The sequence below is a fragment of the Xenopus laevis genome, chromosome 6S (assembly GCF_017654675.1).
Source record: "Xenopus laevis strain J_2021 chromosome 6S, Xenopus_laevis_v10.1, whole genome shotgun sequence".
In the NCBI taxonomy this organism is placed as follows: Eukaryota; Metazoa; Chordata; class Amphibia; order Anura; family Pipidae; genus Xenopus; species Xenopus laevis.
In genome coordinates, this window is record NC_054382.1 from 115,174,225 (window position 1) to 115,194,709 (window position 20,485).

General features: G+C 38.8%; 1 protein-coding gene across 1 annotated transcript in view; it reads left to right on the forward strand.

Moving 5' to 3' along the window:
• Positions 1-19,974, forward strand: part of stk3.S (serine/threonine kinase 3 S homeolog) — a 141,799-nt gene extending 121,825 nt beyond the window's left edge. The window contains 1 exon segment of the mRNA NM_001091664.1: positions 18,692-19,974. Coding sequence (NP_001085133.1) covers positions 18,692-18,850 — 159 coding nt within the window. The 3' untranslated portion in view covers positions 18,851-19,974.
• The last annotated feature ends 511 nt before the right edge of the window (positions 19,975-20,485 follow it).

Genomic DNA, 20,485 nt, shown 5'->3' on the forward strand with positions numbered 1-20,485 from the left:
AAGACAAAAGTAGACAAAATAGGTAGCAGATAAGTACAAGCAGGGCTGCCATTCAAAATCACGGGGCCCAATACAACAAAACTTTCAGGGCCCTCCCCCAAGCCCCACCCCAGATCCTGCCCATACCACAGTTAAAAGACACACAAACATTAGCGCTAAAAAAAGTAACTCCCCCACACACACACACACAAGCTATAAAAAGCTAATGATGGTCAGGACCCCTTATAAGTTAAAAAAAAACTGTGGTGCCAGGGCACCCATAAAAGTTTTTTTTTGGTGGTCAGGGCCCCCTACAAGTTAAAAAAAAAAAAAAATTGGTGACCAAGGCACCCCTATAAGTTAACAAGAATAAACATTGGCACCAGAGCCCCCCATAAAAGTTTTTTTAAAAAAACATTGGTGCCAGGGCCCCCCTTAAAAGTAAATAAAAAATTGGGGCCCCAAACAATGTTTTTTAAAAAAAACATTCGTGCCAAGGACCCCCCTTACAAGTTAAAAAAAAATTGGGGCCCCAGAGAACATTTTTTTAAAAAAAACATTGGTGGCAGGGGCCTATTATTAAAATAATACATTGGTGGTGAAGGGATTAAAAAAAATACACACACACATTGGTGTTCAGTAGAATTGAGCTCATGGTTTCAGGACTTCATCTTCGCCTCCTATGGTGACTTGCTTCAGGACTTAAATTTCGGCTGTTTTCGTGACTTCAGGTCTTTTCGCTGGTTGGGTCTTTTCAGCGCTTTGGGACTTCGGCTTTTTGGCACTTCTGCATTTTGGCTCATAGGGGTTTCGTAAGGGCGGCACGGCTTTGGCGCTGTCAAGGGAGCCCCAGCTCCTTCAAAAAGTTCAGCACTGCTGGGCCCCCTTTCAGGCTCGGGCCCTGTACACTTGTACCCCCTGTGCCCCCCAGATGGCGGCCCTGAGTACAAGCAGTCCTTGGGTTACACACCAGAGGGCATTGGGGCAAGTGGTTTATTAAATCTAAAGGCTAATAAAATTCAAGCAAACCACAGTACATTACTGTAACATCTTCTGTTTGTAAGTGTGAGTTGTATGTATGTCGGGTGTACGTAACTCCAGAACTTCCTGTATGTAGAATCATATTGTACACTACAGGACTTATCTTTTAAAAGCGGAGTAACCTGGGCCTTTTCTCCTTTTTCAGCTTTGAATGGCTGCCCTCACAACTACCCAGTGGCTTGTTTATATAACCTATAATAGAGTTGCTGAAGCAAACAAACCAGTTTTACCAGTGCAGGTCAACAGTGCATTATATTTTAATTAATTTAATACACTTTAATTTGATGGTCTGTTCCTTTAAACAATGGACGTGAAACTTATGTCAATAAATAGGAGTGATGACTTAATAAAAACTATGAATCTCAAATTTAAAGCAAGCTTGGTAGTAGAGTTTGGTGTTGCTGTTTAGTGCTGTAACTACCATATAGCAGCTACCCTCTTGTTCCTTCATGTCTGGTCTCCTTCAACAAGAGAGTGCTTGAACTTGGGAAGTGCTGGGAATCTTGGGGCATCAGTAGAGGCCCTGGTGGAATCATGATACTACTGGTAGTGGTCCTTGAGTAGAATAGAGGCCGTAAATATATGTGGTGTGTTGCACAGTGCTGGAAGTGAGCATGGAGTGCCTTCATGACACAATAAGGGCAAACCTAGGGGCAAATTCACTAACTGAAAAAAAATTCGCTAGCGAATGCTTCGTCGCACTTCGCCAGGCATAGTTTTGACAGGGCTGCTCAAATTCACTAAAATCCGAAGTTGCGCCCAGGGAGGCGTAAGGGAGCCAAGTTGCGCTAGTGTTAATTCGTCAAGCAAAGCGAAGTTACGCTAGCGATGCCTAATTTGCATACGGCGCCAAGTTAAGGTACAATGGACGTATATGTTGCAGCAAATACATTACACTACACAAGCCTGGGAAAGCTTCATAAAATAAGTTATTTTGCCCTATACATGTGCCCACTGTATAGTTGAGTTGCCATATGTTAGGAAATGTAGGGAGGAAGGAGGGTACCCCCAAAACAATTTACGATCTTTTTCAGCCTATCACCCTTAAAAAAGGAAAAGACGCCTGCGTTTTTTGGGACGTAGAAAAAATTTCAACCTTTTTTTGAAGCAAGTCCTATCTACTCTATTGCACTTCACCTGGTCTGAGGTGGTGAAGGCAAGTCTGGTGCAAGAGGTAACGTTCAGTAAAATCTGCAAGTTGGTGAATTAGCCTAGTTATGTCCCTTCGCCATAGAGCAACTTCGCCTGGCGTAAGGGTGCGAAGTAGCGATAGAGTAGGTCTACTTCGCTAGTAAATTTACGCCAGCACCTGTTAGTAAATTGACGAAGTGGCAAAATGACGTCATGCTGGCGAATTTTCGCTAGCGTTAGCCACTTCGCCCCAAAAGGTCCCATCCCACACAGGATTTCAGAATGGGGACATTCATGGGGGGATACTCTTGGTCGTATTTAATGTCCTCTCACATGCATCAGTTTTCCATTACTAAAGCTGGCCAGCAGCAACTGTACATTGAAATGATCACATTCTGTTTACTGCACTAAAATATTAACGAAAGCGTTTAAAGAATGTGTATAAGCACGCAGTATACGGAACATTGTTTTTGCTCATATGCCCACTTTTCCTCTGTTGCATCTTAGGGTTCCCAGAGACCCCTGATGAAGCGCTTGAAGTGTGCACATACTCCATGTTTTAGTGTATTGCACTATTCAATTCTACATGCTTCATGTGTTTAGGAAATGCCATTTTGGTCGCAGGAGTTAAACATTTTTCGTTAAATGACAATCCATCTTTCCTCAAGGCACAGACCAGTTAAGCGTAGTAGAGAAAGTAATTGAGATCCCTAAAAGAAACGCTTATTTTAATTACACATAAACCTTACCACATAAAGACCTAACCACACAATGCTGCATTATTTATGGGAATGGACTTCTTTGTAATAGCACAGTCAAAATAGACAATTGCCCATATTTCCATTTAGTCAGGCATCTGTTTTCATTATTGTCTTGACTTCATTCTGAATATTGCTGTGTAATGGCTCCTTTATACATTACTTGAACCCTTCCCGAGTTTTACATGTTATGTGTATGAGGGCATTAGCAACACCCCCTACTGATAAAATAAATACTGCAAGGATAGCATTGAAGATACAGTAACTGATGACAAAACACACACAAATATGTTAATTGTGACTTAAACAATAACAAATAAATCATATATCGCAGGCTTAAATGGCAGATACGGCCATCAAAAGATATTCTGTTTTTGTAGTAAAATGGAAACTATGCTGTTTATGTTCTGCATCTGTAGATGCAGGTAGAATTGCAGGTCTCGTCTGTTTCTTACCTTATCTTATATTATCAATATTTAACTCCTTTTAACATTTTTAAAAACTTTTTTTTCTGTCCATTTCTGATGTCACTTCCAGTTTTTAGCAACTGCGCTTCCTGTTTAAAGGTGGTCAGCGGGTTTTGGATAAGGCAGTTGCAGGTCGGGTTGGGTAGCAGATCCAGGCAGGTAAAAATCTGGCTTGTGGGTCTGGATCACAGGCCATGGGTTTGTGGTCTTAAAAATTGGTTCTGTGACACCATTATTATATATATATGTGTCCCTGGTCATCCGGATTATTCCATTTTAGGGGCCTATTTATAAAACTGTATAAAATAATTTAAATTAGAAAATGGCATAAAATGTGGTATCAAATAAATGGCATATTTCCTGGACACAACCTTCCATACGGACTGGTTTCAGTTTTTTCTTTTATGTACAAAAATAAAAAATAGTCTGCACGCTGAGGACTAGATAGTATGTATGTATACTGGGGTAGAAGCCAGTTGCTCCTGAGTCTATAATTAGCAGATGAAAAGATTCTTTATATAGGGCACACTGGAATCTCTCAAGTTAAGGTGGTCATAGACGCACCAATAATGTCATACGAAACTTCGTTTTGTACGATATTTTGTGCATCTATGGCAGGAGTCGAGCCGACCGATAGAAGAAGAAGAAGAAGACTCCGATATCGGTCGGCTCGTCAATCGAGCTGGTGGCCTTTGAAGGTACCCGAACATTGGCCACTGTTGGTGCTGAATTGTCAGATACAGGTAGAATTCTATTGTTTATCAGTATAACTAACAATTCATCTTTTCCGTGAAAGATCGTAATTATAAAGTCTATTACCACCTTTATTTTTCCCAGTTAGCAATAATACTAAAACAAAACTTTTCATTCAATACATAAGTTCCCCTTAAAAAACATATACATCAGACTAATTAGAAACAAAAAGAAAATCCCTTAACTGATATGATCTCATATTCATGCATGGCGGTGTTCGATTCCTGACACCTTCTAGACTCTTAGCCCCCCGAAGCCGACATTCAAATCCTGGGCTGTTGCTCTCTAATTTTATACAAAAAATTCAAGAATATGGGGAAAAAGGTATTTGGTACTGGCCTCTCCCACCTCCAGCTATAAGTACTGAGAAAAATAGAATGCCAATATCTTAGTCAAAAATGGGGGGTTCCCAAATTTATTAAGTGCTCTGGACACACAGGTCACGATCAAACATTTCGGGACATCAACTGCCCTTCCTCAAGTGATAACCCACCATAGATCCCAACATTGCTTATATAACAATATGTATAGTGCCATCTAGTGTGCAACCCCTATATTGCAAGCAATGGTACATTTTATATAATTATACATTCAACAATTCCAATAGTAACATAACATAACAGCTCCAGTGTACCACCAAGTTCCGAAGCCTTCTTCCTTGAGTCCAAAGGAAATAAAAATGTGCACAAAAAATGAGAGAATTTTCAAAAACAATTTTCCAAAAAAGGTTCAAATGAAGTTCAAAACAGTCACTTGAGTCCATCACTATTGATTTAAAGTAAAAGCAGATCTGGTATACACATAATGTTTTGCTAATTATTTTCAATAACTGAATTAATGATTAATTATAATACTTACTAACTGCGGAGAAGGAAAGACTCTATCTTATACCTCTCAATCAACTAAATTTCCAATCGTGTTCTCCTTCTCCAACACATCAAAAAAACGGAAGGCAAATATTAGACATAAATTGATAAGAAACTTGTATAGTTAATTGCTTCATTGAGGCCCCTAGGTGCCAAAATATTTAACTTCCATGTCCAATATGTTTCTCCGGAGAAGTTTCTGATCGACATTGCCTGATTTAGTCACCACCTCCTCTAATACCATCCACCGTAGTTGTGAAATTGAATAGTTGCATTCAGCCCAATGGCGACTTATAGATGTGGGTTTAGTTTTAACATTCCAAATGGCACTTCTATGCTCTTTGAGTCTTAAGGTGGCCATACACGGGCCGATAAAAGCTGCCGACAGACCGAGTCGGCAGCTTATTGGCCTGTGTATGGGGGCCCCCGACGGGCTTCCCCGATCGAGATCTGGCCGAAAGTCGGCCAGATCTCGATCGGATGGGGTTAAAAATCCCGTCGGATCGCGGCCGCATCTGTTCGTTGATGCGGTTCCGCGATCCGACCGCCCGTTTGCGAACGTGAAGGATCCGATCGTTGGGCCCTAGGGCCCACGATCGGATCAGCCCGATATTGCCCACCTCAAGGTGGGCATATCGGAGGGAGATCCGCTCGTTTGGCGACATCGCCAAACGAGCGGATCTATCGGTGTATGGCCACCTTTACGCTGACAATCCTATTGGTTTTACCCACATAAGCTAAACCACATGGACACTTCAGTAGGTATATAACATTGGTTGACATGCAAGTATGATAGCCTTTGATTCTAATCTGTGCACCTGATGTAGGATGCGAAACATTGGCCCCTTTAATAATTCCGTTACAGTTGTGGCACGACAGACAGGGAAAAGTACCTATTACCGGCTTTCCTATAAACCGTTGGGTACTCTTTATTTGACTGGGGTTCATATCACTATGCACTAACTGGTCCCCTAAGTTCCTGCCACGCCAATAGGCAAACAGAGGATATTCAGTGAATAGTCTCGAGGTACCTGGGTCATTCATCATAATCTGCCAATATTTCGTAATGTCCTTACGTACCTCCTTTAAATGACAATAATAGGTAGTTACAAAGGGAAATCTGCTAATTGTGGATTCTTTTTTGTTACATTTCAATAATTCATTTAGTGGAATATGGTCCATTTGGCTTTTGGATTTACGTAAGCACTCTAATTTTATGCCATTTTGTTTTTTCCACCCTTGCCCTCTATAAATTATTCAAGCTAATGCGTCAATGCAGGCGGCAAGAAAATTCCAGCATGCAAAGTAGATTTGTATTTCATATTTCTTTTAAATAATGTGTGTATATTTTCTCAAATAAAGCCAGCATGTGTTTGTGGATCTGGGACGTTGGGACCTATACAACTGGCTATCTCTTTGGACTGGAAAAAAAAAGTTTCAAGGCAATATTTGTAGTTTATGCCCTTGTTATAACTTGGGCGAGAGAGGCCCTAAAATGCCATTTTTTCCATTAAACTTCGATTCTGTTTTAAACATGACATTTCTGTATGTTTAGCAACAAAAATCTACCTAGTACTTCTTAGAATTGCACCTTTTTTTTTCCTCTTTTTATCGACTGCTCCTATCAGAATCAATTATAAGGCTGGATTACACATCCAATACCCGATTTGCAAGTTTTCTCTCGTGGCTCCACGGCACACATTCTCTTCCAAAACAATATTTCCAGTCAGAATTTTTGATAATAATCAGTGCCACCCTGCTGAGAATTTCTCTTTCTGTTAACGTGGAAAACAATGTCTGTTAGATATTAGAAACAGTCAAACTGTTGATTTACAATTTCCAAACATGCACAGCTACCTTGTTGTTTTTAATGGGATAGAGAATATAGAAGTTTATTAGCTATTTACAGAAACCTTTAAATGACAGCAGCTTCCCTTGGATTCGGGACTGAGAGCAGATGTATATAACTGACATGCTAGTTACTTTTTTATGAATACAAATCTTTTTTTTTTTTTTTTTTTTCCTTAAATTAAGGTTATGTGGATAGTCTTGATATTATTGAATGCATTAACATACCTCCCAACTGTCCCTTTTTCAGAGGGACAGTCCCTCTTTTGGAAGCTCAACCTGCAGTCCCTCATTTGTACTGGAAAGTCCCTCTTTTCTCTGCACTGAACAGCCAGAAAAAGATACAAAGTTTCTCACTTAATTGGCTTTTAGCAGAGAGCCCAGAACAGGTAACAGGTGCAAATAAGATACTTTGTAAAAATTTTGAGACACAAAAACACAGTTTAGAAAAGGAGAAATATTTTAAAACTTTCATAACCTGTCACATTTTGTAAAACGAACATGGTAATTAGGGGGTGTGGCCCTCTTTTTACTTCCAAAATGTTGGGAGGTATGCATTAATATGTATGTGGCAATATTTATGTGTATGTGTGTGTGTGAGAAATCTCAAATGAAACATGTTGATGGGACATTCTCACACTAAAGCTGGCCATGCATGCATGCATGTACAGGTATGGGATCTGTTAGAAAGTCTCTCATAGACTCCATTATAATCAAGTAATTCAAATTTTTGAAAACTATAGACTTTTTCTATGTAATAATGAAACTGTACCTTGTATTTAATCCAGATTAAAGTAATACTATGCCCCCAAAACAGTTAGAGTTGTAGTATTTCTGATCAGGTGATCTCTGAGGCAGCACAATGGCCATCACGAAATGGTGGTTCAAGGCAAGAGATGTAAAAGGGCAATATTTACTTAAATATATATATATATACCAGATTTGTAAGATTCTTTAATATGCCACTTAATATGATAGGTTGCGTAAGTATTCATTTTGGGGGTATAGTTTTCCTTTAAAATATAATTAATCCTGATTGGAGGCAAAAGCTCCTTATTGGGTGTATTTAATGCTTAAAGGATTTTCTAGTAGACTTTAGGTATGAAGATCCAAATTATATAAAGATCCATTATCCAGTTCTCGAGCATTCTGGATAAAAAGTCCCGTACCTGTACCAATAATTTTTTAGGGTTATTGGTATGTCTATGTTGCCCCATGTGCCAAAAAATGTATCAACCAATTCTCCATGTTGAGTAATTAATGGTGCATTGGCTGCTCCAGTCATCCATGCACTCTGCACAGCCCTACCACATGTGGCCCCTCGTACACTTTACATAGGCTCGACCCGATTCGGCAGAGAGGCTACCTCCTTGGCCTGTGTATGGTCACCTTCAGTCATTCTTATGTGTTGAGAAACAATATTTCCTCTAATTATTTTAAGGCAGAGTGCACAAAAAATATAATTTGTGCACATTTTAAAGCTGTGTGTGCACAGAGAAGTTGGCGGGTCCAAAATAGTTTAAACATTTTTTTGTGTGATCTGGACTCCATATGTGTGCACATGGGCACTTCAAAAGGGAACATTGGCTACAAATACTGCAAGTTTTATCTGACCAAATCCTTGCCCTTAATCTCCTGTTCTTGTTCTGTTTCCAAGATATCGTCTTTCTCCCAACCTTCACAACGCTATCCTCTTTATGTCCTGAAAAAGGATCGAAACCCAAATACACACAAAGGAGTGGTCCTCTGAGCACTTTTGCAGTTTACAATAAGGGGCAGATTTATCAACATTCTTATTTTAGTGGCTTTAGAGGTTTTTGAAACCATTGAAAACTCACTTTCTCTAAAACCACAAACACTCTTAAACCATGATTCCCATGGAATTTATTGAAAGATCTGAATTTAAAAAGCATGAGCAAAAAAGTCTGAACAAGCTAAAAAAAAAATACAAATACCTTTTTTTTGTTTTTTGGACAATTACAAGCAAAAAAACCATAATGTGCTGATGCTGAGCCACCTCCTTTATCTGTTAATTTTTTGCTAGTCTAAACATTTCTTGCTGTGTTGTTGTCAAACCGCCTTCTTGGTATTGCATGATCTTTCCACTTGTCCTCTTATCCATATGTCTCTTGTATTCTGTCTCTTAATTGTGCCCTTTGAGCCAGAGCAGGTTATTTTTTGACTCTTTGTATCTCCCACATTAATCATTATTTTTTTTTCCCTTCTGCTCTGCTAATTACCTAGGTTGGTCTCCACCCTCATTAAAGTATTATTCTACAGACCGGAAACTATTTGCGGAACGTACTTGCATTTCTGAGATATTCCATTTGCATGGAAGAAAGTTTTATGCGATAAAACATCACAGTAATGTAACCAATAGTTGAAAAGTCTCACCCACATTTTTATTCTAGAAGTGGCAAGAAATCTGAACGCAAAAAGGCCTTTTTGAAACTCCCCATTTTACAGTCCCTTTGCTTTGAGGAGTGAAATCGCTGTTCAAAAGCACCAGTATATTTCTTGGCAGAATGTTGAATATGTAAACTTTTAAAAGAATTTTGGTTCTGTTATAAAAAAAAAAAGTAAAGTATTTTTTTGTTTAATTCACGCTTGGATTTACTTAATTAGAACATTCAGTTAATTTAGGAATGTGAATTAGGAACAGCCAATTACTCCATGTTCATTTTAAATTCATGTTCATTATCATTGGCTTGTGAAACTCTTTGTAAGGATACTTAGATTTTTTTGGCCTACACATTAAATCTTGTACACAGTTATGTTGTATCCCTAATGTAGCATATCATATTCTTTCATTTATTTTAACTTCTTCTGTTCCTGTTGCTTGCAAAGATCATTCCATTGACATTTGTTTCAAAGTACAGGTATAGGACCTGTTATCCAGAATGCTTGGGACCTTTGGGTTTTACAGATAAGGGATCTTTCTGTAATTTGGATCCTCGTGTCGGCTAAGAAATCATTAAAACATTAAATAAGCCCAATATAATTATTTTGTCTCCAATAAGGATTAATTATATTTTAGTTGGGATCAAGTGATAGGTACTGTTTTATTATTACAGAGAAAAGGGTATGGTTTTAAAAAAAAAATTTGATTAAAATGGAGTGTAAAGGAGATGGCTTTAGAGGTAATTCAGCACTTTCTGCATAAAGGTTTTTCTTATAACTGACATGGCTGCACAGGAAGATGCCCCAGTAGCTCCACATCTTCTTTTATGCTGATTCACTGCACATGCTCTGAGCTGCTGTCACTTACTGAGCTTAGGGACCAACTCACTGTATACTGTGTATACAGAATAAAAATGACACAATATAAGGCTGAAACTTAAGGCTGGTGCAATAAGTTCAGTATTGAAAACATTGCATGTGTATCACAACATACTGCTATAAGAATCTTTGAAAGGTTCCCCATGCTACAGGTCTTCTCCAAACTGAACAAATACTGTAACCACCTTCCTATAAACCTTGAAACGCAGATCTAAATACCATAAAACAAACCTGTGCCAGCATTGTGCAAGACCAGGGACCACATAATATTATATTATCAGCTGTCAGATTTGCCTGATCTGTAACCCCCCAGAGCCAAGATAAAGAAATACAAGTAAGTTTTGAATTTTGCTGGGTTCTTCTTTCAAATAGATGAGCAAGTAACAATGTAATCTGTCCAAGAATCACTTGTCATCTTCAGTTCTGTAATGACAGTAATACGTTAGGGGCTGTGAGTAAGCTATAATCTTTCTGAAAAGAATTTTTCTTGCATAGAACAGTAAAAAACCTCTACAGCATTACCTTGTGACCCAAGAGGTACTTCAAGGGACTTAAAGGAGAAACAAACCCTTAATAAAAATAAAAACCCTACCCTACATACACCCCGCCTCCCCAGCCTAGCTGTTACCCCAGACAAATGCCCCTAACTCTTCACTTACCCCTCTGTGCAGATTCTGTCCAGCGGAGTTCACGGCCGCCATATTGAGCCAATTCGCAATCTTCGGCATGAGACCGATGCTTTGGCAATTTTCGTGAGTTTCGGCACATGCGCAGTTGTCGCGAAACTCAAAATTGCTCCAACTGCGCATGCACCGATATGCCAGTCAAGACACCGGAAACAAGATTCAAATAATTTATATAGTGTAATCAGGGGCGTAACTATAGAGGAAGCAGACCCTGCGGCTGCAGGGGGGCCCAGGAGGTATAGGGGCCCCATGAGGCCCTAATTCATATACAATTTCAATAAAAATTGGAGAAACAAGTCAACCTCTAAACATTTTGCGGGCCTGAAAAATTATTTGCTGTGGGGCCCAGTAATATCTAGTTACGCCACTGAGTGTAATTAAGGTTCATTTTTATTGCCTAGTGAAATAAATAGGATTTGGAATAATTGTTTTGGGTGACTGGTCCCGTTTAATAAATCTGCCCCTTAGTGACCAAGTCTGACTCCCAAAGCCCTCCTGTTGTGTTGTTATGACTGTAGAAGACAATAGCAGAGGCCATATTAGATGGGGTGCAGATGGCATCAAAAGTCTGATGTGCTCAGTGAGTTTATGGAGACCTGTGTGTTTTCATTCTATAGATCTGCAGAGAACCATGAATTACGTTTTGCCCATGTGTAAGAAATAAAACCATTGTGTTCTACAGTAATATTGCTTTTCAATCACACACAATGCAGGATAACAGTGCATTATATTTAAATTCATAAACACTTCCTTTTTTTCGTTAGTGTTACTGTATCTTTAACCCTTAAACCGTTTAAAAGGTTAATGACTTTATTTGCACGGAAAATCATTTTGGCCCTGTCCATAAGCAGCTGATACATTGTGTTCTATGACATTAGGATACAGTTGAGCTGTGTGGATTCTGCACTGACTAAGCTCATGGGAACGTTTCTTCTTCATCAAACATGCCTTAACCAATGGCAAAGATAAAACAAATATTTGAATTGCAGCATGGAATCTCTATCAAATTTCTTTGCCAATTCGCTCAATAGCAAATGCCAATAACAATCCTAAGTAAATATTTAACAAATGTGAAGTAGACTTAATGTGTGCGTTCCTTCAGAGCTCATACTCTCGTTTTATTTTAGTTTATAAAACTAGAGTATGAGTTTTATTTTAATTAATAAAGACATGTTCATGTAAAGGAAAACAAAAGTCTTTGCCTCTTGTCTCAAGCACCTCTCAGGCATTATGTGAGATACCATATACCTCCTGGGGGTGACAGTTGGATATATTTCATCTCAGGTAGAAATGAAGTTCTGCAGGTTGAGAGTACATTATGTTGTGTGCTGGCTCTCTCTTGAGTATTTCTATCAATTTCTCTCTCGCCAGATAGATTTCTAATACTTGCCACGTCTGTCTTTGTTTGAGCAGTCCTTTTAATTAATAATTAGTAAAGTGATGCTCATTAGGCTAATGATATTATTATTCGATAACCTGCCACTATGTGCTGTCGCTCTGTGTAGCAATCTTGAGACCAGAGTATTTTCTTATGTCTGTAACCTTTGAAGGAGACCCGACTAGATTTAAAACCTCAAAGGGGGGACAAGGAGGTATAAGGGGCCCCATGAGGCCCAAATAATTGGTAAACATATATAACATACAGTTAGGTCCATAAATATGTAGAACAGACAACTTTTTTTTTCAAATTTTGGTTCTGTACATGACCACAATGAATTTTAAATGAAACCACTCAGATGCAGTTGAACTGCAGACTTTCAGCTTTAATTTAGTGTGTTGAACAAAAAGATTGCATAAAAATGTGAGGAACTAAAGGTGGCCATAGACGCAAAGATCCTATCAAGGATTCGTACAATTTTCGGACCATGTATGGAGAGTCCCGTAATTTTTCGTCCGGCGGAGATCAGTCGTTTGGTCCGATCCAATCCCAACGGAGCCCATTGTGCTCTCATCATAATCTGATCGTTCGGCCCTAGGGCTGAACGTTCAGATTACCCCTGATATAGTCATGCCCATTAGTAGCATATCGGGAAAGATGGTCTCGTTTGGCGATGTCGCCAAACGAGCGGATCTTTTCGTCTATGGCCACCTTAAAGCCTTTTTTGAAACAATCACTTCATTTCAGGGGCTCAAAAGTAATTGGACTATTGACTCAAAGGCTATTTCATGGGCAGGTGTGGGCAATTCCTTTATTTAATTATCAATGAAGCAGATAAAAGCCCTGGAGTTGATTTGAGGAGGGAAGACTTTGCTGTGAACAGACAACGTGCGAAAGGAGCTCTCCATGCAGGTGAAACATATTTAAGCTGCAAAAACAGAAAAAGCTCTGAATTACTGAACGGACATCTCCCATAGACTCCATTATAATGAAATAACTCAAATTTTTTCTTTTTCTCTGTAATAATAAAACCGTACCTTGTACTTGATCCCAATTAATATATAATTAATCCTTATTGAATGCAAAACAATCCTATTGAGTTTAATTAACATTTACATGATTTTCTAGTAAACGTAGGGTATAGAGATCCAACTTACGGAAAGATCCATTATCTGGAAAACCCCAAGTCCCAAGCATTCTGGATAACAGGTCCCATACCTGTATATGGAAAAATTATCTTCCCGTAATTCTGAGCTTTCTGGATAATGGGTTTCCGGATGATTGATCCTAAGCCTGTATTGTTTAGAAGAAAAACAAACCCAATTTATATTCTGCTCCTCCATAGAATGCAGTGAATAGTGCTCCTCTGAATCTGGTCCTTATTTGGGGAAGAGTTCTCTGCTGCGGTGTAATGTGGGGGAGAAAGCTTTAATGTAACGCATTACCTCTTCTAGATCATTTTAAACACTAGTCTCTGTCTCTTGGCAATCAGAAAGATTTACTGATGTGATGAATTGCTTTGTTTTTCTCACAATCAACCCTTTATCCCGTGCTTCTAACCAAAATATTCTTCCCGAACATTTTGTAATAACCAGCTAACATTCAAAAATTACCCATTGTCAACCACAGAAGGAGCTGTTTTTCATAAAAGAAATTCTTTGTAAACAAGACACTCTGAAGATTTCAAATGGCTTTTTTTTTTTTTTTTTGCTGAATGTTGAACTACGAAAAGCAATAAACATTTTTTCCATTGGTGGTGAATGATATAGATAAAATGTTACAGATGTAAATAACGTTAATATCTGTATGGCTGCCTTGCCTGTGAATTTATTCTCAGTGATTTCTAATGCTTTGTGGGAAACTTGGGCGAGCTTGTGAAATAATTTTAGTTCCAGATGCTCCCTCTCTGGTATACTTAATAGCTCACGTCCTTCACAATATTTTTAATGTCAAGGGTAGAGCTTGGGAAGAATGAACATTTTCTCTCCTGGATACAACTGAAGGCCCAGTTTATTTGCTCTCCTAGAAATTCTTGTTACTATAGCTAAGGCCAAACTTTGGACATTCAAGGGGGGGCTTCAACTGAAAAAGTCCTGCAACCACTTCTAGATGTAGATAAATTAAAAATGGCTAGGGGCTCTGTAGTTAGCCGTGTGCTGAGTTTTATTATGAATTAGGCACTAATTTCTGTGTTCCTCCATTGTGTGTGTTTCCTCTGGACAACTCAATCTCTTCCAACACTCTAAATTAAAATACCTGCTCATAGGCTTTGATAGGAATAAAAACTCGCGCATATGCGTTGAGTGCATGTGATTTCGATTTGAAATTTAGACTTTATGCTCCAGTGGTGCAGAGACCGAATTTAATCTGTGTAGCATGTAAGTATATATTAAACTCCCCATAGACACAAAGATTTCTCTTGCCGAACGACCGATTTTAGCGAAGTCTGACCAATCCTTCGAAATTATCGTGCGGTTAGTGGGATTCGAACGATCAAACATCTTACGATTTTTCGCCCGACATCTGACAGAAAATTGATCGGCCAGGTTACAAAAATCGTTCCCAGTGCAATCTATCTATGTTTGCAGGGCCAAGCAGGCAGCTACCCTTTGTTTTCCTGGCAATATCGCCTGAAATGGTATTTTTTTATTGATGGACAATTCGTACAATCGTTTCGAGATTATCGTGGTCTCCCGATGACGATCGGATCTTTTATAAATCTTTACATCTATGGGCAGCTTTTGAGAATCCTGGACCGGAACAGGTAATTAGAGCTCCTAAAGTCTAATGAGCAGTCTGCATAAAGTTTGTGCAAACCTTGTTTGTCCTTGCAGCTGTTTACTGTCATTGCTACAGCCAAGTTTATTATCTACAAGTACCTGCAGGACCTTCTCCCATTAGGCTGGAACAACACATCACTTGTCCTTCTGATCCGACGCGATGAGAGGAAGCGCAGCCGTCACATCAGATGCGCCAAATCTTATGTAAGTAATACAAATGCTGCATCTACAAACTGATTGCATCTGACATGACTATCGGGTGCAAACGCTGCACGTTGCGTCTTCATCCGACAGTCGTGTCGGATGCAATCAATTTGTAGATGCGGCATTTGTATTACTTACATAAGATTCGGCACATCCGACGTGCCGCCTGCGCTTCCTCTCTTCGAATTGGATCGGAAAGAACAAACGCTGTGTAGTTCCTGCCTTAAGGGTACAGGTGGCGTGTGTATTTTTACATTCTAGGTGCATAACCCTACATTCATCAGCATTCAATCTCTGCCACTTAGCTGCCTTGATTGACAGTTTTTCAGTATACTGCTGCAAGGATGCCCCATCTTTAAATTGCTTAGCGAAGAATTTCAATAATTTTTTGGGTTTAGATCCCCTGTAAGCACAGCTGAATTGTAAAAAAAGTAGCAAACATCTATTTAAAGCATGTATGTCCTGCTTATTCTGTTTGTTTTTTTTGTTTTTGTTTTTTTTTTATAATCTTGGTACAGTGATTTGTGGACCAACAAAAAAAATCCACTTGCATCTCGCTTTACGGTCTTCACTTCTTCGCTTTATATTGTACATTATGTTTTCCCCCAGCCCATCTGTCGGTGACTTTGGGCCAGGACAGGAATGTAAAAATGAAAGTCGCCAGATGGGGGTATGAAGGATCACACACAGGGTTTCCGATAATGCATCTTTCTGTAATTTGGATCTTCATACCTTAAAGGAGAATTCAACCCGTAATAAGAAAAAACCCTCCCCCAACCTATCTGCCCCCCCCCCGGGCAAATGCCACTAGTTTTTTTACTCACCCCTCCATGCAGATTCTGGCCTTGGAGTTCACGGCAGCCATCTTCTTTCGGAGGGCTTAAAAGGCAGGCTTTGGCAATGAAAGTTTAGAATACCTCCCAACATTTGAAAAACAAAAAGAGGGACAACTTTATGACTACGCCAATTTTATGGCCACCAATTACCATGTCCGTTTTACAAATATGGCAGTATATGAAAGTTTGAACACATTTCTGGGAGTTTTAGGGCCATTTTTTATGTGTTATAACAGTTTTGCTAATGAAAGTGATTTGTCCTTTAAGTTGTTAGTCTCATTTCTCCCAAGAGACCTGTTTATCTTAAATAGTTACAATTGTTACTTTGCTTATATTAAATTGTTACAAATGTATCCAAGTGCAGCTGCCGGCTGTTCTGGGCTCTGCCAAAAATGCTCTTATTTTAATTAAGTTTCAGAAACTTTGTATCTTTTTCTCGAGTCGGTGCAGGAGATCAAAGAGAAAGTCGGGACATTTCTGTCAGTCAGGACTGTCCAGCAGAAAACGGGACAGCTGGGAGGTATGGTTTAGGGAGGGAAGAAAAGGTCAGGCATTTACAAATTTACTGACAAGGCCAGTTATAGGCTACAACAACCTCCAACAGCCTCAAACCAAGAACAACTGAAAGTTATGTTAAAGTACTGGCACAAATCACCCTGATTTGTATAATTTACAAGTGGCAAACATAATCTCCCAGAATATACGCAATTTGCCTTTCCTATTAAGCAACGAAGCTGAAAATCATGTTTTCTCCAGCATCTGGAGAACATTCCTAATTGGAATCTGGAGCTAGAAGCATTATGAATAATTCATTTGTTGTGTTATTATCCAAAGACCAGTGTTTCATAGTGAAGAGGTTCATTTTGGCAAGTGAATTATGCACATTTCTTATTTGGATTCCATAACAGTGGTTCATATCTGTATTGTATTTGTTCATAGATGTGTGTGATTGATTCACTTGTTTAAATGATGTTTTAACATTTTACATTTTTTTTCTGTATTAACAGCTATTACAAAGTAACCCGAAAGAAAGCGACTATGTATTATATGAAATAATCGTACATTTGAATACATATATGGTCATTATGTTTTAATGACTTGACCTTTCTGGCAGCACTTTTACTATTATTTCTGGGTTTTAGATGCTAGTCTCGTAGATGGCAGAGCTTTGCTTTGTTGGCTAGTTTCTATGGGATTTCAGCTCATTCTCTGGATTTCCTATAATAGGCCTCCTCATGTTGCTATGGAAACAATACATATTTTATTGTGTTAACATCTAGGTTGGATTGCTCATTTAAAATTGTACTGCATGTGCTGCAACAATATCCAGCATGGCGGGAAGCAGGTTCTAACATTGCTGGGATTCCCCCAAGCAAAAAGTGGGGACAATACTGAGCTGCTACCAATAAAAACTCCATTGCTAAGCTCTTGTGCTAAAGGCTGAACCTAAAACATCTCCTTTTTGTTTCTAAGGAAAATTGAATGGTGTATAAATGCTACAGAAAATCCTTCAGTCGCTCATATACATTTGGTTACTGGGTGGTTAGCAAATTGTAGAGATGGTGCGGAGAAGGTGTAGGTTGGGTTGAGTCTAGAAGAACATAATATATAATAATAAATACAATTTCTGCCTTTCTGATGACATTACTTGTTCAGGTTGGGTTACAGGCAACAATATTTGTGGCTGGGCAATACTAACGGGTCTGATCACAAATATGGGTCAGATTCTGGTCTAGTCCATCAGACCTGAGCTTGTGCTGGAAACCCATCCAATCCAGTGAACCACTGGTGGTAAAACTAGAACTTTCAAGGAAGCCGACCGTGGGGGTGAGGGGCCCGGGGAAAGGGGGACCCGGACTTTGCTGTCAGCTTCCTCTAAAGCTTGGGGTCAACTTCCACCTGCAATTGCAGGCAAGCATGGGCTTGAACGGGTGTTTATTATAGTAGTTTATTATATCTTTTTCTATATATGGAATATAGTCCATATATTGATACATAGAAAAATAGAATATAGTCAGGTGACTGTTCTGACATTTCCTGAGGTATTGGGAACACACAGATTCAAAGATTGTGATTAAATAAAACCTTTAAAAGCCCGTTGTGGTTGCATAAATATATGTACAGTCATATGAAATATTTTGAGAACATCCTTTTATTTATTTGGAGTTTTGTTTATCATTGGCGTTTTGTTTGTCATTGGCTGAGCTTTCAAAGTAGCAACTTCCTTTTAATATATAACATGCCTTATGGAAACAGTAGTATTTCATCAGTGACAAAGTTTATTGGATTCACAGAAAATCTGCAATATGCATCATAACAAAATACATAAATTTGGGCACCCCAACAGAGATATTACATCAATATTTAGTTGAGCCTCCTTTTGCAAATGTAACAGCCTCTAGACGCCTCCTATAGCCTTTGATGAGAGTCTGGATTCTGGATGGCGGTATTTTTGACCATTCGTCCATACAAAATCTCTCCAGTTCAGTTAAATTTGATGGCTGCCGAGCATGGACAGCCTGCTTCAAATCAAATCCCATAGATTTTCGATGATTTTCATGATACTTATAAACATTTATTTAGCATGAATGTGGACATGTCTGTCTGTTATGGTAGCACTGTGTTATTTAGTATCCTTATCTCAGCCTTCATATCCTTAATGTCCTAAAATGTTTTTTCTTCCAGTTAAAAAACTTAAGCTTTGAGGAGCTGCAGATGAGATTAAAAGCTCTGGACCCCATGATGGAGCGAGAGATCGAAGACCTGAGACAGAGGTACAATGCAAAGAGGCAACCCATCCTAGATGCGATGGATGCCAAGAAGAGACGGCAGCAGAACTTCTGAGGAGCACTTACAGACTCCACTCCTTCATTACATTTGGACACATGCAATTTCTTGAACTCCTGAAGGAAAACAACGGTCCCATCATGCAGTTATGTTCTTTTTTTCAGCTTTACCCAATGACACAGTAGTTGACAATGTGACTCTATTGCTCTGCTCATAATTTTCCAGTTCAACGTAAGCAGTGTTTGACTTGGTTGTGTTTTAATTTGTCCTTGGTTAAGCTGCACTGGGCTGTGGATTGGAGTGTGTGTCCTTAAACAGGAGTTGTTTTTTATCGTTTGCTTCTTTTTCTCTTTTGCCGACCAATTTCTCTGGGCCAGTAAACCGCATTGCTCCTCTGCTACTGAAGCCGAGCTTCAGCACTGTATCCACTTAGTTTCAGGTATCTGGATAGTTCCAGTTGGGGTAGATCTGAACAACCCTTAATTAACATACACCGTGAGCTTGACTCCTTCATGCATCTAAAGACAGCCGTCGGCTCATTGCTTTGATAAACCCGTACATATCTTTCAGGGACATATGTAAGCACCTTCGGTTAATTGCAATTTGCCTTAAAATGACACATATCTATTTATTAATTTCTGTTACATGACATTGTGAAACTCATTAATGACCAAAACACATTGTGTGCTTGCAATCATATTCAGCTTCTACAGACATAATTCAGGTTTCTTCTGAGATATGTCAACAGTAGGTGTATGTGTTTTGTACAGTTAATACTTTGTGGGGAAGCTTTGACCACTTCACTATTCTATGTTCCACAACATTCAAGAATTCCCATAAAGAAAAGGTCTTCTTTCCTATAAAGAAGGTCTTTATGATGATGCTGAGACCTTCTGTTGAGCTGTGCTTGCATGCAAAGTCCTACAGGTATGGCAGTTATTGGCAACGGGATGGGGGATTATCCAGTAGTTGGTTATACAAGAAATAGAAAGGAAATTTAGGCTTAGTGTGATAAACCAACGTGCCCCGTGCAGCATTTAAAACTTTTTAACGTCCCTACCATCTGAGGACTGCATTGAGATATTGGTTGTTGTCACAGACTGGGATATTATTTTATACCATTATTTTATGTAGAATGTTCTTTTTACTTGGGCTGAGCAAAACATGGCTCTTGTGTGAAACATTTCTACATTTTAATTTTTATGCCTTGATTTCTTTTTATCAATTTTTAACCAAATACATTGGCCGCATGATTATTAAATGTAACTTTTTTTTTTTGAGCAGGTAAATGAAGATTGTGAGTTTAGGGTATTGGTGGACGCACTAGAGATATTAAAGGGATATGGTCATCACATAAGTCAACATATTAGTATGATACCATTTAATAATAATCGCACAACTTTTTATTATGTGCTAACTTTTCTTGCCTTAGATCAGTGTTTTTTTTGTTTTTTTTTTTTAAATCAAGCCCCACTTGAAGGTCAAGTTTCCCCTTATGTAATTTTAAAGATTTTTTCAGGGAACCAGAAAAGTATTTAGTAAAATCAGGGGAAATGTATTATGCATTATATATGGTGGGACCACAAACAGTGTAAAATGTGTGAAAATGTCAAATCGGAGACTGTAAAATTGGGTTTTCACTGTATTCACATTAGATCTTACCCTAACTGACCTTCAAGCTGGATTTCTGGT